Source organism: Hemicordylus capensis, chromosome 2 (assembly GCF_027244095.1).
Source record: "Hemicordylus capensis ecotype Gifberg chromosome 2, rHemCap1.1.pri, whole genome shotgun sequence".
NCBI lineage: Eukaryota > Metazoa > Chordata > Lepidosauria > Squamata > Cordylidae > Hemicordylus > Hemicordylus capensis.
In genome coordinates this window covers 319,645,160-319,663,400 of record NC_069658.1, presented here as the reverse complement: position 1 = coordinate 319,663,400, position 18,241 = coordinate 319,645,160, and the positions used below count along the sequence as shown (strand labels likewise).

The 18,241-nt window shown below is 42.8% G+C and overlaps 1 protein-coding gene across 8 annotated transcripts in view; it reads right to left on the bottom strand.

The window, feature by feature from the left end:
• Window positions 1-18,241, bottom strand: part of PBRM1 (polybromo 1) — a 115,043-nt gene that overhangs the window by 25,854 nt on the left and 70,948 nt on the right. For 6 of the 8 annotated variants that reach the window (XM_053292198.1, XM_053292200.1, XM_053292193.1 and 3 more), the window contains 8 exons: window positions 17,935-18,146; window positions 16,587-16,772; window positions 15,965-16,122; window positions 6,386-6,652; window positions 5,130-5,275; window positions 4,778-4,935; window positions 4,130-4,313; window positions 1,840-2,050 (listed from right to left, as the gene is read on the bottom strand). In XM_053292198.1, coding sequence (XP_053148173.1) covers window positions 1,840-2,050; window positions 4,130-4,313; window positions 4,778-4,935; window positions 5,130-5,275; window positions 6,386-6,652; window positions 15,965-16,122; window positions 16,587-16,772; window positions 17,935-18,146 — 1,522 coding nt within the window. The remainder of the gene's footprint in view (window positions 1-1,839; window positions 2,051-4,129; window positions 4,314-4,777; window positions 4,936-5,129; window positions 5,276-6,385; window positions 6,653-15,964; window positions 16,123-16,586; window positions 16,773-17,934; window positions 18,147-18,241) is intronic. The other 2 variants (XM_053292201.1, XM_053292197.1) reach the window with 1 other exon arrangement.

Here is an 18,241-nt window from a genome sequence, read left to right as displayed (position 1 = left end):
ATCCAGACTGTGAAGACGGAAACCTTTAAAGGTGGATCCTGATGGGATACTGGCTGAAGAACCCAGGAGGCACTCCAAATTGTGGGTAGCAGACTTGTTGCCCAACACTGGAGAAACCTCCCTGGAAGAATGGAGTTCCTTGTCAGGGGAGCCATGAAGATTATGAGCTGAGGACGAAGCAGGAGAGAAGTGGATAATGATGGCAGAAAGCACTCTAGCCACCAGCATCAGCGGAATAGCTCATGACATTATTGATAGTGATACGGTGGGTAATGTTCAAGAACGCTGTCAAGGTAGAAGCTGATGTTGAAGACTATGTCGGAAGCAGAAATGAAGTCTGAGTGATAACAGTAAAAGTCAGTGCCGACTTGGGCGATCCTCTTGATGTCAATGCAGCTGACGCAGAAGACAGAGAAGCCTTGAAAGACCCTTGTGCAGTGGATGGTGAAAGGGTATGGGGTGATATCTTCGATGTCAATAGCTTCGTTTCACCGATGTTGAGGAAGCTGAAGAAGTCATGCAGCACTTGGGGTTCGAGGATCCTGGAGACCTGAAATGTTCATGTTTATGCTTCTTGTGGCGGCAATGCTGGGTGTCGATGTTGACCGCCATCGACTTCTTGAAAGTAGAATCCCCAAAATCCTTATGAGAAGAAGCTCGAGGGTAAGATGTGGAAAGTCAAAGCTGACTTTGATCCCGACAGATGATGCATATCAGGAGTCGCTCTTGATCCCGAAGGATGGATGTTGGTCGACATCAATGCTGTTGAAGTTTATGATCTCGGATAATTGGTATCAGTGTAGATAGCCAAAGTGCAGTCTCATAAAGGCCTACCCAGAAATGAAATTCATGGCTCTTCTTAGTTTGGCGAGAAAAGGCCAGTGAGATTTTATGGCCTTTAACATTGTAACCTTCGCCCAAACTAATTAAAAACACTCATTGTGTTTGTCCAAGGGTAAAGTACACCCACAGGGGGTACACTTTTTGAAAAAACAAATTAATATCATTTGAGCAGCAAGGGGCGAAATGAAAGAGAAAGCCAAAAGGTAGACTATGGTCGAAGCTGAAATCACTGGGAAAGACAAGCCAAAGGGATAAGCTGAAGAAAAATCTGAAAACCAGTCTGAGCCAAGGCAAACACACACACACACACACACACACACACACACACACACACACACACCAACAACACACAATTGGAAGAAAACTGAGGAATGAGGAGAGCAGAGTGAATTCTTCCTGATGCAAGCAGCGCAATGGTCGAGAAGAAATTGAGGAGAATGGTACTCTCCTGCTAAAAATTATGGTTGCGCCATGAGCACAATTCAGCATAGCTGAAGAGCGCCTCTAGGAGCTTGGAATTCTTCTGTGAGGATAGCTGTGCAGGTGCAAAACCCGGTTGTGATGGAACATGGATCACCTCAAAGATTCTTTGGTATGATCCAGCAGGGTCTCATGTTACTGACTTCTAAGATTTACAATTATCTTTGCAGTGCTGGAGCATATTAATTTGATGCCAGTTTCCAAAAAAAAAAAAAAAAAAAAAAGGCTACTGGCACTTATCAATCAGAATGTGGGGGCTACTATAATGAAAAAACCCTAAAAGTGAATGCATCACACCCTTTGCGCACACACACATATATATCACAAGAGTTACAAAAACATTTTTCTCATTACTACAATAGTGATTATTAAAATATGTTCAAAAATCTTGAAAAGTCAGTTTATATTATGTGAATACAGCTCATTACAGCTGAAAGCACATATCTTTTAAAAGTAAAGAGGAAGGCAGATGGGAAGAAAAAGTTTTAATCATTGTGATTTTGTAAGTAATATTACTTGTGGTGGAGTATATGGCATTATATCCAATTCATTAGACAGCGGAGTCTGAAGCTGAGGTATTGCTGGTGCTTCTGTAACTTCACCTTCCTCTTCCCCAATCTCTTCAATGTCTTCATCACCTCCTTCCAGCTCAGCAAATTTTGCTTCTAGCTGCTGAATCTTCTTTTCAAGCAGTGGAGATGGCTCCTTCTGAGGAACTATGGGTTTCCTAAAAAAGAATATTATAAGAGTAAACCTCAGCTGGTACAATATATTGTTCCTAAATTCTATTTTGTAGTACTGTATTTGTTGGCAGAAACACCACGGTGCATACATTTTAAAAAGTTGTCTTTCGCCGCTTATGCCAATGCTGCGTTTGCGCTATTTCCAGGGCATGCTGAATTCACTTCTGTTGATGAGGCATTCATGTGCTATTTCCATGGCATGCTGAATTTTAGGTGCCAATTTCATGAGGAAAAATGGTGCCTAAATGGCATAAGAGCTACACTGCAGGTTTTAAGCTAACAGTTGTGTTAAGAGCAGACCAGGTTGGAAATAAGAGCTGCAGTCCGTGAATTTGAAGTGGATGAACTATGCATTCGTCCATGTCTGAAATTAAAATGTGCAAGGAGAAGTGGCATTGCAGCTTGGCCTAATTTGGAGAATAACCTCGAGGAGTGGATTAAAGAGCAGAGAGAAAAAGGACTGCCAGTCTCTACTGTGAAAATTCGCCTTCAAGAAAAATTAATGGCACAACAAATGGGAACAGACTTTAAATGTGGTCTGCGCTGGTGCTACAGATTTATGAGGTGAACTAATTTGTGCGCATTAAAACAATAATAGGACAGCAGCTGCTGAGGGACTAGTGGGGGGAGGGGATTTGGTGTTTTAAAAGTCTGTTGTAACCGCTATTAAGTGACAAAAATTTATGCAAGAACAAATAATAAATATGGACCAAGTTCCACTGGCATTTGACTGTCCTGCCAAATAGGACTGTGAATGAAAAAGGAGAAAAACCAGTTTCCATATTGACAACCAGAAATGAGAAGACATATTTCATATGCATATTAGCCAGTGCCACGAACGGTGACAAACTAAAACCAATTCTAATTTTTAAACAAAAAACTATCCTTAAAGTTGATTTTTTTTTCGGATATAGTTGTTCACGCTAATTATAAAGGGTGGATGTGCGAAGCCATGAAGTTTGAATGGCTTAATGAAATTTGGTGGAAAAGAAAAGGAGTCCCCCACCTCCAATCATTTTGATAATGGACTCAATGCATGTATAGTCACTGGATTCAGTTTAAAATGAATGCAAAAAAGGTACCAGCTACAGCAGCTTTGATTCCTGGTGGTTTGACCAAAATTTTGCAGCCCTTAGACTTATCCATGAACAAGGCATTTAAATGCAAAAGCACTCAGAAAACTGGATGAGCAAAGGCCTGCATACAATCCGAAAAGGCAGAAAAATGAGCAAAGCAACCTATGGCAAAGTTGCAAAATAGGTTTTGGAAGCATGGAAAGCTGTTAAAAGTGCTTCTGTGATTTCTGGTTTCACAGAAGCTGCAATTATACAATCTGAAAATTCTGAGATGCAATTAATATTTCACAAGAGGACGAAAATGATGAGGATGCAGACGATCCTGAACACTTGGATGAGACCTTGTTAAACCTTTTTATTTCGGAGAGTGATAATTTGGACTTCAAAGGCTTCCTGTGAAGCTTCCTCTGAAGGTGTCATTTGAAGTGAAATTTAAAGTTTAGAACTTCTGCAATGTGATGTGCTAAAAAAAATCAACCAAGGTTTTTTTGATGTGAATTTTTTTTTTTACAATGTGATATGTTAAAGTAAAAAAAACACAAAAAACAACCTATGGTAAGTTCAGCATTTATGTCTTAATTTCCTTTCATTGCATTAAGACTGACAAGGATATGGGCAACCAATGATTCATGCTGAAATGCATAGCTGTAGTGATATTTTAAGCATAGCTGTAGTAAGATTTTAAGTGTTCTTCCATTCCACCGAAAAAATAATACATGATGATGTTCCTTTTAGCTGTGGCGTTTTGGGGTGATGTGGTGTTTCTGCTGATTTTTTAAAATTCTTCAACCTTTTTTCTTAAGTGCGGCATTTACACCAATGAGGCTTTTCTGCCGAAAAATACAGTTAGTGTTGTATCGCGAAAAAGAGAGAATATATTAGAAATGTAGAATTTTAACAATGTTTGTAAGCCACTATGTTTTAACTGAATTAAAAGTTATGTGATCTTTAAAGTGAATTTTGTTTAACAACAAAATATATATTTACCTGAAGTAGTAAATTTCATCATCTACTACTTTTGCAGAAAGAGAAAATCTTTTCAATCCCTTAAATTTCTTCATCTGTTTGTCACTTTCATTATAGCGGCTTTCACAGAGGAGAACATCATTTTCAGGAATTTCAGTTGGCCTACAGGACAGGAAGTCTTTGAAAGACAACACAGCACATTTTCCTGCAAAAGAGATGAGCAAGAAATAACACTTCCCCTTATTTAGAGCTCTAGCATGAAATTTTCTTACAAGCTTAATTTAAGATTAATTTAAAGACAAATATGCTTCGTTCAAGACTAGTTAACTACTTTGTTCATGAATATTTACATTTCTGGTAAAACTGGCAGTGAGCATACATGTAGCTGCTATGTAGGAAAACCCAGCAACATAAACCTGTATCAAAGTATTATCTGAGTTAAGTTTAAGTACTATAGATAGCACTATGAAAAAAGCAGTACCAAGACATTCCTTTCTGGTGAAGAGCCTTGTAGCAGACACTCAGGTTTACTAATAATATATCCCAAAACATAACATATGAAAGCATTGGATGTATTGTACATACCAAGGAAATGATATAAATGTACTAATATTTTAACTGTACGGTTCAAAAACAAACAGTAGCACACTGATTTAAACTGTTAATTACCAAGAATGCATGTCATGGGGCAGGTCTCTTCCAGGTTACTCAAAAATACTTCCTTCTTGTAGAACATCTTAGTTGGCTCATGTTCCGTTTCCTCTGGATGTATAAAGATTGGGCCAAAAAAGTAGGCAGCTCCATCTCTTACCCACATTTTTTCTATTCTGAAACACACAGACAAGCATTGCTTCAGAGTATCCCAAGACAAACTCCAAGTTCGAATCTTAACAACTCACCTCAATGACTTTCAGTCCAAGGTAGCTTTATCTATTTCCTGCTTTTATAAACACAAGTCTTGAGAAAAATTTAAGTGATGCAACCATCGTATTTATATAGTCGCACAAAAATACCTGCATACCTGCCAACTCGTGGTCGGACTAAACCATGTGATTTTATAAAGACGCAATCTCCAACCTTCAGCCACATATCATTGTAACAAAGCTGTTCATAGTAGTGACAACCAGGTTCTCCATTTGACATTTCTACTGGAACATCTTCTTTATCCTGCATAGAAATAAGGATTTAAGAACTCAAGAAAGTTATGCAACTAATATGAAAGAAAACTGAACATTAGTAGGTAGCAGTTACACAGCCCTATCCAGTGGCTACTGCATATGCACAAACTCAATAGAGAGGGAGGCTGGAACACCTATCCCTTTGTCCTTACAGAATGCCCCTGTCATTGAAATCAATGAGGCAACCTGAGCATATGGATGATCCAGCTGTAATAATGGGTAACTCCATGTTTGGGATCATTAGGAAAGGGACTGAAAATAAAAACTGCAAATACAGTAATGCCCTTATATAAAATATATGGTGCGACCACACTTGGAATGCTGTGCACAGTTCTGGTCACTGCACCTTAAAAAGGATATTACAGAGCTAGAAAAGGGGGAAAAATGATCAGGGGATTGGAGCAACTTCCTTACAAGGAAAGACAACAACGCTTGGGCCTTTTTAGTTCAGAAAGAAGGTGGGCAAGGGAGGATATATCAGAGGTGTTTAGAATTATGCATGGTGTGCATAAAATGGGTAGAGATAAGTTCCCTCTCTCATAATATTAGAACCCAGGTTCATCCACTGACTCTAGATGCTGGAGAATCAGAATACAAACAACGAAGTACTTCTTTAAACAATGTGTAGTTAAACTATAGAAATCGCTGCTGCCAGATATGGAGATGGTCACCAATCTAGACAGTTTTTAAAAGGGATCAAACAAATTCAAGGACTATCGATGGCAACCAGCCTTGATAGCTGCATATTTCTATCAGGGTCAGAGGTGGCATGCCTCTGAACACTAGGTGCTAGGGAACACCAACGGGAAGGGGTGGCTGCTTCTTTTCCCCACTTGTGGGCTTCCCAGATCCACCTGCTTGGCCACTGTGGGAAGCAAAATACTGGACTAGATGAGCCTTTGGCCTGATTTAGCAGGGCTTGTCTTATGCTGCTATGTTTTTAAGCCAGATATCTCTCTTTTTGAAACAGAGAAGCTTCAACAGTACATTTCTTAATTGATCAACAGTATTAAAAATTGGCAGAAACATCTAATCATGAGCACAAAAGTCAAGTATTTCCATGTTCATCTTAATCAGCCAGCTCTCAAACCTTTTATACCTTTTCAAGGCTAAGGGCATTATCTCCCACTTTGTTTTCCTCAGGTGTTTCAATGTGTTTTTCTTCATTAACTTTGTCTGTATTAGCAAACACTGATGCAACACGAACCACAGGCAAAGGTACATCTCGAGGAACAAATCGTACAGAGCTAATTGGCATAGTCCACAATTTAATCTTCTTAAAAGACTTTGTCTTCGCCGAATAACGCGATTCACAAACATAGACATCTTCATCTCTAAAGTTTTCTGGACACAGCTTAAAATACTCCTATTGAATGGAAAGAAACAATTATTTGGATGATAATCACAGAAACACACACACTCACTCATAAGCTATTGTTTGGCATTTGCTGAAATAATATCTAATAAAAGTGATTCAACTCCTCTAGCCATTCTTTCATAACCGCTAGTGTAAAAGACACATGGGCTGGGATCTAGAGAACACAATCTACCACACACATGCACAGGGAATTTTCAGTCTCCCTCTTACAGCAACAGTCTTCTTTGCCCCACCCCCTAGCAGATCCTGTAGAGTAGCATTCGATGAGAAATAACTTCCCTATGTGTACGCACAACGGCCATAGTGTTTCAACATAGAGTTGCCAATATTCTCCACCATGCCTTTCTGATACTTTAGAAAATCAAGAGAGAAAATCTCCATTTTGAAATATACATGTAACTCAGCCCTTCTTTTGTCTGCTAAAAGAACCTCATGGATTGCAAATCCAGACATGTTGGTGGTTGAGTTTATTTATAGCATGCAACTATTTTCCAAAGAAATTTCATCTAGCAGATGATCAGGAACCAAGGCATGGATCAAATAATGATAAAAAGTGAAAGCTTTTTTATCACTCTTGAACTACAAACATTAAAGAGGAAACAGAATAACTTTATCAGTTTAATCACCTATATCACTTTTCAAAGACTGCCATAATGAACAATAGTCTTGAAACAAAATATGTGTTTTTACAGATACAATGTATCTGATATATTAATTATATTTACTGCGGTAAACCAGGTTATACAAATCAAATCCTACCAGGTAAGAGAAATATCAGACAAACTCTGAAATTTCAAAGTTACTAGGAGAATTGTACTTTTTTCCTGTCTTCACCACCATCACCACCAAATATTTATATATCGCTTTTCAAAAAATGTTCCCAAAGTGGTTTACACAGAAAAATAATAAATAAAAACTAGCTGACCTAGTGCAGAGCATCTGCACCCCTAGTTCTCCCTGTCTCTCCCCCTCCTTCAGCCCCAGTTCGTTCTCCCTCAGCGGCCAGCTTTCTCCTCCCCACCCACTGCCACTTCTCCTCTCCACCTGGCAGCCAGCCTGACCTCTAGTTCACCTTTACCATCTTCTTCCCTAACTGCTGCTGCTGTTTTTCTGCCCATTTTCTTCTCCCTACCTGCTGGCCGCGCTGCCAGCATTTTGTTTCCCCGCCGGCCAAGTGGCTGGCTACTGGCGCTGCCCTTGTTCTCCCTCCCGGCCGTCCCATCGCTATCCTGAACTCTTGCGAGAGCTGCCACACATGGGAATAGCAACAGAGACACCTAGGAGAAATATATATAAAGAAGATAAGATGGATCCCTGTCCCCAGACGGCTCACAATCTAAAAAATAAACCATAAGATAGACACCAGCAATAGTTCCTGGAGGTACTGTGCTGGGGGTGGATAGGGCCAGTTACTCTTCCCCTGTTAAATAAAAAGGATCATGTTAAAAAGATGCTTATTTGCCCAATTAGTAGGAGACATGCTCTCACTACTGACAATAACCTAGTACTTTTGTTGCCACCAGAATAATGCAAGTGAGGATGTTTCAGTTAAATGCTTCTGTTCAATTAATCTCCTTCTAATTAGACTATGGAGTCATCAGTGTCCCTGGGTTACTCCCCTGATAATACTCCCCCTACTTTATTATGGGTACAGTGCCAGCTCCTGGAAGTTTCACTTGGCTAAAACAATTACAACCAACAATGGTTTCCTCCTTGCCCCCCACTCCACTCCTTTTAGTAGTGTAGCACAACAAGCATGCTCAGGCTGCAAAAATCAAAACACACACTAATCATTCCTTTTAAAAGGACAACACTTTACTGAGTAGATGATTATATCAGAAATCAAAATGATAACTGAGAAAAAGATTTCTGTGTCACAGATTTTTATATTGCTGAGTTAAGATTGAAATTAAAAAACAACAGGTTACTCACCTGTAACTTTGGTTCTTCTAGTGGTCATCTGTATTTTTACACAAATGGGCTATGCACCTGCGCAGAGACCTTGTCAAAATCTAACAAGCTCAATTCTCCTGCTTTGGGTGGGAACCCTGCCCCCAGCTGCTATATGTGGCTGCGCCACTCATCAGCCCCTCAGTCACGGAATCCAGCTTCAGTGAGCCCCTGTCTTTTATACAAATGGGCACATAACAAGCTAGCACCCAAGGAGGAGGGAAGACAGAAAGTAATCTGCCAGAAGTATTTATTTCAGAATAAGTACATCAACCAAAAATGAATTGCTCCTGCCAAATACAGCATCATGCCCATTTGGTTAAATGAATGGGGCGAAGCCCAGGTAGCTGCCTGACATATAGCGTCCAACAGGACTGCACGATCAAAGGCCACAGAGGCCGCCACGGACCTAACAGAGTGTGCCTTAACTATTGCAGGCAACTGCTTATGAGCCAATTTATAACACAGTTCAATTGTGGAAACTAACCACCTAGACATGGATTGGGCCAAAACTTGTAGACCTTTATGTGGCCCACTGTACAGAACGAACAAGGAAGGAGATTTCCTCCATTCAGCAGACCTCTGTACGTAGAAGGATAACGCCCTTCGAACGTCCAAATGTTGTAACCTTCTCTCCGCATCCAATGAAGCATTTGGAAAAAACACGGGCAAAGTGAGTGGGGACAAATGGTGAAACAGACACCACTTTGGGCAAGAACTGGACATCTGGTCTGAGTACGACCTTGTCCTTATGGAACTGAAGGTATGGTTGGTCAACCCTCAGGGCCCTCAACTCACTCACCCTCCTGGCAGAGATAATGGCCACCAAAAATGCAACCTTCCAGGTCAGGAGACGGGGATCTATTGAAGCCAAAGGCTCAAATGGCGGCCGTAACACACAAGCCAATACCACTGACAGGTCCCAAGCTGGTGACATGTCTGGATCGTCGAGAACATATGTGTCAAAACTTTCAGACAACTTTTCATCACCAGATCTTTAAACCATGAAGCCAGGTTAGTGGGGGAATGTGCCACAATGACAGCTAAATGCACCTTAAGGGATGAAAGCTTTAAACCAGATTCCTTAAGGGACAACAGATAATTTCATATATCTTGTACAGATGGATTGAACGCACCAAATCATGCAGGGAAGGGGAGAAACTGAAATGAGTCCACTTGTGATCATATGACTTCCATGTGGATGGCTTTCTAGCAGCAACCAAGACTTCCTTAAGTCTCAACGGGAAGTCAGCAGGACCTTCCACGCTGTCAGATAGAGGGACCATACATCCAGGTGGACTACCTGTCCCTTCTCTTGAGACAGCAGGCCCAGCAGGCAGTTAGGCGCTCCCAATCCACTGCCAAGTGCCTCAGGGCCGGAAACCAAGGCCTCCTGGGCCACCACGGGGCTATCAAGATTGCCCTGGGCTGTGAGGGGCCCTCGGAATGAGGGGAAATGGGGGAAACACATACAGAAGAGGGCCCGTCCAAGACAGGACAAAGGCATCGTCCAGAGAACCTTCGCCCTCCCCTCCCCTGGAACAGTAGAGGGCACATTGTGTATTGTCCTGGAAAGCAAATAGGTCCAGAGTTGGGACTCCCCAATTTACAAATATATCCCTGAGAACACCTTGATGCAATGCCCACTTGTGGGAGACCACCATCATTCTGCTCAGAGTGTCTGCTTGGACATTCAGGGCACTTTGTATGTGAATTGCCTGAGGCGTTCCTGCATGTGCCAGGCACCAGTGCCAAAGGTCCAGAGACGGAAACAGAAGGCTCCTTGAGGACGTGCTGCCCTGCCGACTGACGCAGACTTTTGCTGTCATATTGTCTTTTTGTATAGTCACTGCGTGATCCCCGATCATGGCTAAGAAGCCTTTGAGAGCGTTGAAAATGGCCAACAGCTCCGAACAATTGATGTGCTGAGTCCTTTCCTTGGGGGACCAATGTCCACTCAGATGATACCCGTCCTGGTGTGCCCCCCAACTGAGCTCCGAGGTATCTGTCGTGAGCACCCAACGGGATTGAGGGGCCTGAAAGGGAGTACCGAAACTCAGGTGCCAAAACTCTGCCCGCCACTCTGCCATCGTCCATACCCATCCAGGGGGCGTGCACTCCAGATGGCCCGGATCCCGAAGGGGATCAAAGACATCCAGAAACTATCTCTGAATGATGTGCATCCAAAGACGCATTTGAGGCAGAACATATGTAGTAGCCGCCATGTGTCTCAAAAGGCGTTGCACTGAGCACATAGTCTGTGGACCTCTGGCCAAGAAAGCGGCTGCCAGCTTCCAGAGAGTATCTATGTGGCCTATCAGAAAGAAGGTCTTTTCCAAGGTCGTGTCTAATATTAGCCCAATGAACTGAATCCGTTGGGTTGGTTCCAACTGAGATTTTTTGAAATCTATTTGGAACCCCAGTTCCTGTAGAGTATCCACTATGATCTTGAGGGCATCCAGGACCGCACTTCTGGTGCTCGCCAAGATGAGCCAATCGTCTGGAAATGGTAGCACCTGCAATCTTTGTTCCTGCCGGAAAGCCACCACCAGGGCCAGACATTTCGTAAAAACCCTCAGTGAGACCTAACAGCAAGGCCTTTAATTGATTGGGGATCCTCCCGATCTGAAACCGCAGGAAGCTATGATGCTGAGGGAGTATTGAGACGTGGTAATATGCATCTTGTAAGTCCAGGGAAACCATCCACATGTTCTTTTCCAGGACGGTCATAATGGTCCGTACTGACAGCATTCAGAACCTTTTGTAGACCAAATGTTTGTTCAGGGCCCTGAGGTCTAGTACAGGGCCCTGACCACCGTCCGGTTTTGGTACAAGAAAGTACCTGGAATAGAACTCAGGGCTGTCAGGATTGGTGACCCTCTCGATTGCATCCTTTGACAGGAGAGCAGCGACCTCCTGCTCCAACTTTGGGGTGCACGGAGTCACCACAATCCCAGACACCGGTTGTGTTCCACAAACCTGAGGGCACAGCCCAAACGTTATGATTGTAAGGACTCACTGGCTCGTAGTCACTTTGTCCCAGCTCACTGAGAATGGGGCCAGATGAGTCCTGAAGTGCCCCGAGTCACTGCTTCTTTTGGAAGATATTCAGGCACTGTTCCTGAAAGGCCTGCTTACTGGGTTGGGTGCCCGACTTGTATCTTGAGTGGGGCTTGTTGCCCCGAAAGGACCGTGTCGAAAGCAACTGTTGTTGGGAAGGGGCCTTCTGCGGTTGATAAGGCGAACACCTGGCAGTTTTATGTGGTCTGGTAGCCGATGAAGTGTATAACATGGAGCGCGCTGAGCTCTCAATTTCTGAACTTTCTGGAGCATGTCATCAGTCTGCTCTGAAAAGGCTAGAGCCCTCAAAGGGCAGATCCTCAACCATAGCCCGGGCCTCATAGTGCAATCCAGATAAACGCAGTGACGTGTGTCGTCTGAACAGTTGCCAGGCAAGGAAGGAAGCAGAAGCGCCTGAGTGTGTTCCTGCCAGCGAGCAGCAGGAGGGTGGCAATGGAGGAGAGCGAGACCACATTGTTCACTGTCCCCTCGGAAGGAATGGGAGAAAGCGCTATTCTGCTTCCAGAATGCATAGAGAGAGAGCCCTTGAAGGAGAACTGGAGTTCATACAACAGACTTGTGAATAAACACCAGAGAAGGATGAAAAAACTCTTGCCGTACCTAAAAGGGAAATCCCAGGATAGCCTCTTGAAAAAAACCCGAGTGACAGCTAAATGAAATGGTTGTGGGAAGATGCCATTACTGAAGAAGTGGTTTTTTGTAAAAAACTCCAAGAAGCAGAGTTGGCAATTGATTCTGCAGAAATGTTCTTGCTGTCATTTAAGGAAACTCTTTCTTGAATTACAAAAGCTTGTTACATTTCTGCAGCAGATATGATAAACATTTCTATGCAAGATGATTTACTGGTTAAGGAAATAGAGGCTCTAAAAATATGAAGGGATTGTTACAGCAGCTACTTAGAACAAGCAAGGAAAAAGAAATAAACATGACTAATTGAAGATTTGATACAGAAATTAACTGAAAGTGAAACGGAAGCTGTAGTTCTCAAATTTAGAAAAAAGACGACTGTGGGGAAACATGATAGAGGTCTATGAAATCATGCATGGTGTGGAGAAAGAGAGAGAGAAATTCTTTTCCCTCTCACACAACACTAGAACCAGGGGTCACTCCATGAAATTGATTGCCAGGAGGTCTAGGACCAACAAACGGAAGTACTTTTTCACACAATGCGTGATCCACTTGTGGAACTCTCTGCCACAGGACGTGGTGACAGCCAACAACCTGGATGGCTTTAAGAGGGGTTTGGATAACTTCATGGAGGAGAGGTCTATCAATGGCTACCAGTCGGAGGGCTGTGGGCCACCTCCAGCCTCAAAGGCAGGATGCCTCTGAGTACCAGTTGCAGGGGAGTAATGGCAGGAGAGAGGGCACGCCCTCAACTCCTGCCTGTGGCTTCCAGCAGCATCTGGTGGGCTAGTGTGCGAAACAGGATGCTGGACTAGATGGGCCTTGGGCCTGATCCAGCAGGGCTGTCCAACTGTATGTCGAGTGGGGACGAGCCCAGGGAAACAACTTCAGAGTCCTGGGAGCCAGCATCACTCTCATATTCGGGCTCCAGAGGAGCCAAAGGGTCATGTGCTATGGGCGTCAAAACCGAAGAGGAGCCCGGTTTGCTACCCGGATTGTCCGGTACCAAAACGGAAAGTTCTGACGGCAGTACTTGGACAGGCACAGTAGCCTGTTGTATCACTGGAACCGAAGGGAGCAGATTGCGATGCTCATTACGATCCCTTGGGGAGCGTTGCGGTTCATGGGAATGCAGCCTCCCTTCCTAGTGTGAGGGGGGTTCACACCAACCGCTCATCGTTATGGGTTTCCCATACATGGGATCCTCCGAGTAACAGAACCCACAGGGGGGTCAAACATAGTCCGAATAGTCAGACCAGTAGTCCACTTGGTATCGATCACACGATCCAGAGTCCCGGTGTCATGTGCCATAAGAAGGCTCAACTGCACTCAAGGGGGAATGATATTCCGCCGCCTGTTATCAATCTGGATATAATTGATCACAACAGTCCCAGGACCGATCCTGCCTGTACGTTGAGGAGCGTTCTTCCGAATCCCAACAGGTACTACGGTCTCTAAGAAGGACGTGCTTGTTGAGAGACCTTGTTGCCTTTGAGGGGGCGACCAGCACCTAGGCAGCCATGATGCGTCTTCTGCTGCCTTGGTTGGAGAATATGCCTCCTCCAACAAAGCATACCCCAGTCCATCTGTCACCACTGAAATTTCTCTACTCAACCTAGTCCGATCGTGGGCCAAGTCCAATAACTCCGTAGCCACAGGCAAGCTAGGCCATGCCGACACCGACGACTTCTGTATGAGACGATACAAGGCCACTTTAGTCTTCTTGGCCACAGGGGCCTCTGACGCGGGAACCTCCTCTGCCTTCTTCTTCTTGGGTATAGGAGGGAAGTGTCAACCCGCCAGCAAGTCACAATGCAACTTCAGCGACTTTTTAATCTTCTGTACTGATCCCGAGGGATTTGGGGGGGGGGGACTTCGGTACCATAGGCACTGGACGCTGAGGGAGATCTTCAGAGAGCACCGGCTCACTTGAAGCTGTTGACGGCTGAGCGGTAGAAGATGTCAAAAGCGGTATCAGGGTTGGGTTTTTGGCCTCCACAGGAGCAGACACCGCACGCTCCGATTGTATTGATGAAGCCATTTTTATGGACTGTTTCAATGATAAGGCTTCTGAGAAACAGAGAGCCAGATCCCACAGGGCTGCACACAGGCGAGAAGCCCTATTTTTGCAAACCTGCTTCGTGAACTGACAATGAAGACAGATCTCGACTATGTGGGATTCCCCTAGGCACAAGAGACACTCGGTATGAGTATCGGGGGGAGGGATCTTAGATCCACAGCAGATTCATTTTTTAAAGTTCATTGTGCCTGGCATAAACACTGAAGGCCGGCCGGCCACCACGCTCCGTCCCAGCCGGGATCGGAGCTTCAAGGAAGGGGAAAAACCTGCAAAAAAACATAATGCCAAGAAAAAAACGCTACTACGAAGAAATAAAGAAAGAATAAAGAAAGAAATGAAAAAGTTTAAAGAAGCAGGGAGAAAAAAACAAGGAGATAGCTAGATCCTACTTGTTGCTGAGCTGCAGACTCCACGATGTTCACTGAAGCACGGACAAAGAAAGAACTGAGGGGATGAGGAATGGCGCAACCGCATATAGTGGCTGGGGGTGGGATTCCCACCCAAAGCAGGAGAATTGAGCTTGTTAGATTCTGATGAGGTCTCTACGCAGATGCATGGCCCATTTGTGTAAAAGACAGAGACCACGTCAAAGAAATGTTCAAACATTCCTGCATTATGTTGTCTCTAGATGTTCTAAGAGAGCAAGTCCCTTTACATAGTGTTGCAAGACATTTTGTTTTTAAGGTCAGGTCCATTGTGGATTATGGTGTCTAAGGGGCCTTTTTCTAGGCAAAGTTCTTAGACAGCCATCAGCAATTGTCTCCTATAAATTTCTCCCAGTAATCTCAGGGTCTTAGGTGTCTGGGCATATCTTTAGGTGACCCTTTTGAAGTCTCCCTTAATAAAATCTCTCCTCCTGAAATTCAACTCTTAACTAGATTCCACTTGTTTTGCACTACAAGTTTTTAAGCAAACTTCTTTTAGGAAATTTCCAGAATGGGGTCCACCAAGCATGTGCCTTGACACCTATTTGGTGCCAAAACATTTGCATTTGGAGAAACTTCCTGCCTGTGCTCCTCCTAGCTGGAATGACTTGAAAAGCTGTTACTATATAAACTAGCTTCAGAGCATTAACAGAGTGCAAATCAGAAATTTACAAACAAGAAAGTTTTCCTTGATTACCTACTGGGTGAAATATTATTTTTTAGAAAATTTATATATAGCTTTTCAACATCAATAAATTCCCAAAATGATTTACATAGCAAAAGAAGTGAGCTCACAATCTAAAAAATTTAATTGCCAAATGAGCACAATCTAACCCTCCACACACTGGAGACATCTGCAACACCAACTGGAGAGACACTATGTCGGATTGAATAGGGACAGTTGTTTCACCCCTGCTAAATATAAGAAAGTCACCACTTTAAAAAGGTGTTTCTCTGCCCAGTTAGTATTTTTCTTCTTCTATTCTTAACCACACTGGCTACAAGAGAACAGTAACAAAATATAAAACCAGTTGTGCCACAACAAATACCAATAGACTGGTCTTCTACCTCTAGAAATAGTAGGAGTAGGAGTAGGAGTAGTAGAAGATAACCAGCTTTGAACATTTAGACTCTCACCTTAACGAACATGACCACACATTTGCCTAGAATTTTGCTCACAGGAACTTTGTTATAGTAGTCACTCTTAAATACTTCCTTCTCCAAAAACTTTCGAGTAGCAAGATGGAATGTTTCATTTGGTCGATAAAACCAGCAGCCATACAACCATTTTTCCCCTAAAGACAAGAAACAATTTTTTCTCTCCATTTCATGATTGTATGATACAAAACTATTAATTGGTTATAATGGACACTAATGTTAAGATCATTCTGTGTCAGTCAAATAGCTGAATTAAGGCGGACGGAAGAAAATGTTCATTATATTTTAATTACTCTATTGGTAGATACCATATTTAGGGTATTTCTCCAGAAGTAGAAAGCCCACAAGGCAGTGTTTGTATTATCACACAAAGAGATTTCTATTACATTAACAATAAATGGGATCAGGATATAAGAAGTAAGCCACATACTGCCAACAATGCACACATTATAACTAACTGTAGCAGCCCACTGCTCTATAATTTTACTGGCATGAAAAATGGTATTTTTTGAAACCATTGCACATGTTTTTGTAGAAATTATTTTAATTCTTACCTAATTATATTTTAAAGAAACAACATTAAGCAATCTATTTTTCTTACCAGCTGAATCTTCCCACAGTCGTTCAATACAGACTATATGAGGTTGCAAATTGGCTTCTGCAGGTTCAACATACACATAATCCCCAACATGATACATGCTGTTCTTAAAGCTGCAGTCTTGGCTATATGTCCTGTGTAAACTAGACAATCCTGATCCTCCAGAAGAGTCTTCGCTCTTTTCAGCTTCTTGTTTCAACATGAAAAGAAAGCATTGGGAATGATTTAAGGTCAATTTAAAGACAAGGACTCCATGCCTTGTGATATCTTGCACACTCACAGTCTTTTCCATGAATAGTGACAGTGCTTCTTCTTAGAACTGTACTAGCGCTAATCCTATCAAGCAATAACTCCATCCCCATGTAATGCAAGGGGAAGGCACTAGTCTTGCTATAGCAGGAGGAGAACATGTAATGAACAGGGAAATTTTAATTGGCATTGGATTGAAATGGCATGATGAGGCAAAGGACTTGCAACAGACAGGACTTGCAATGATCAATTACAACACCCGCATTTGCCGTGGACAAGAAGTGCAGTTTACCAGCAACTTGGGTTAGAAGTCTAAGTTCTGGTAAACAGCCATTCACTCACAGCAGAATCACATGAATGGACGAGGCTACTTGAGTGGTTCGGTGATGTCTGTGCATGGTAAACCAGTGCTGCAAAAGTCTCTTTCTCTCTCTCTTTCTTCTTTGGAAGTATCACTACCACCAGAGATGGCTACTGTGTGCAGGAGTGGATAGCCTTACGCACTGTTGTCCCTGAGGGAGAAGCTTCTTCAGTTGCTGCTTCCTCCCAATCTCTTCTTTGCTCTGCACCTCCCTTCTCCAACCTGTGCCTCTTCTGAAGGGCCACTGCAGCCAGTGCAAAGCTGCCCCAACATCTCTCAGGGCTGGGAAGACTGGGCAGTGTCACACGGTCATCATGCCAGTGGGGCCAAGCACCACCTGTCATGCTATGTGAATTAGTATATGTAAATGGCCTACTAAATTTGTCATGTCCACAAAGAGACTCATTTACCTTCTATTCCCTGTACTGTATCATCTTTGCATTTGCCTCAGTGTTGGAAAGATAGTTTGACAACTAAGCTAAGCTTAGGGTAACAGGGCTAGCTATCAGTACTTGGAGAAGTTATCCCTGACATTTTAATTTAACTTTCAAATACTTGGGTCTAATTCATTAGAGAGAAAGCTTTTGTACGCTTAATATTTTTCTATGTTGTTTGCTCTGCATTCGACATTCATTTTGATTTTTAAAAAAATCTAGGTATCTCCTTCATTCAGAGAACATTCTGCAGTATATGCAAAAACAAGAGTGGTAAAATACAGCTGTTTTAATTAAATATAGTTACCTCTCTTTTCCTCTTCTCTTTTAAGTTTGTCCTCCTCCATTTCCCTTGGGAGCTTTTCCTTCTTTTCTTTTTCTACATCATTATGAAGATGTTTGGTGGTATAGCTAAGGGCTGGTGATAACAGGATCTCACCATTCTTACAGAGTTCATCGCGGATTTTGATAAAGAACTGTTGAAGTTCAACTGCATCCTCATAAATCTCTGAATCAGTCCTTTAAGGAAAAGAACAACTGTGTAAAATGACAAACATTCACGGTAACAAATGACTGTTACAGAATGTATCATGAAAATGTGCAATGCCAACATT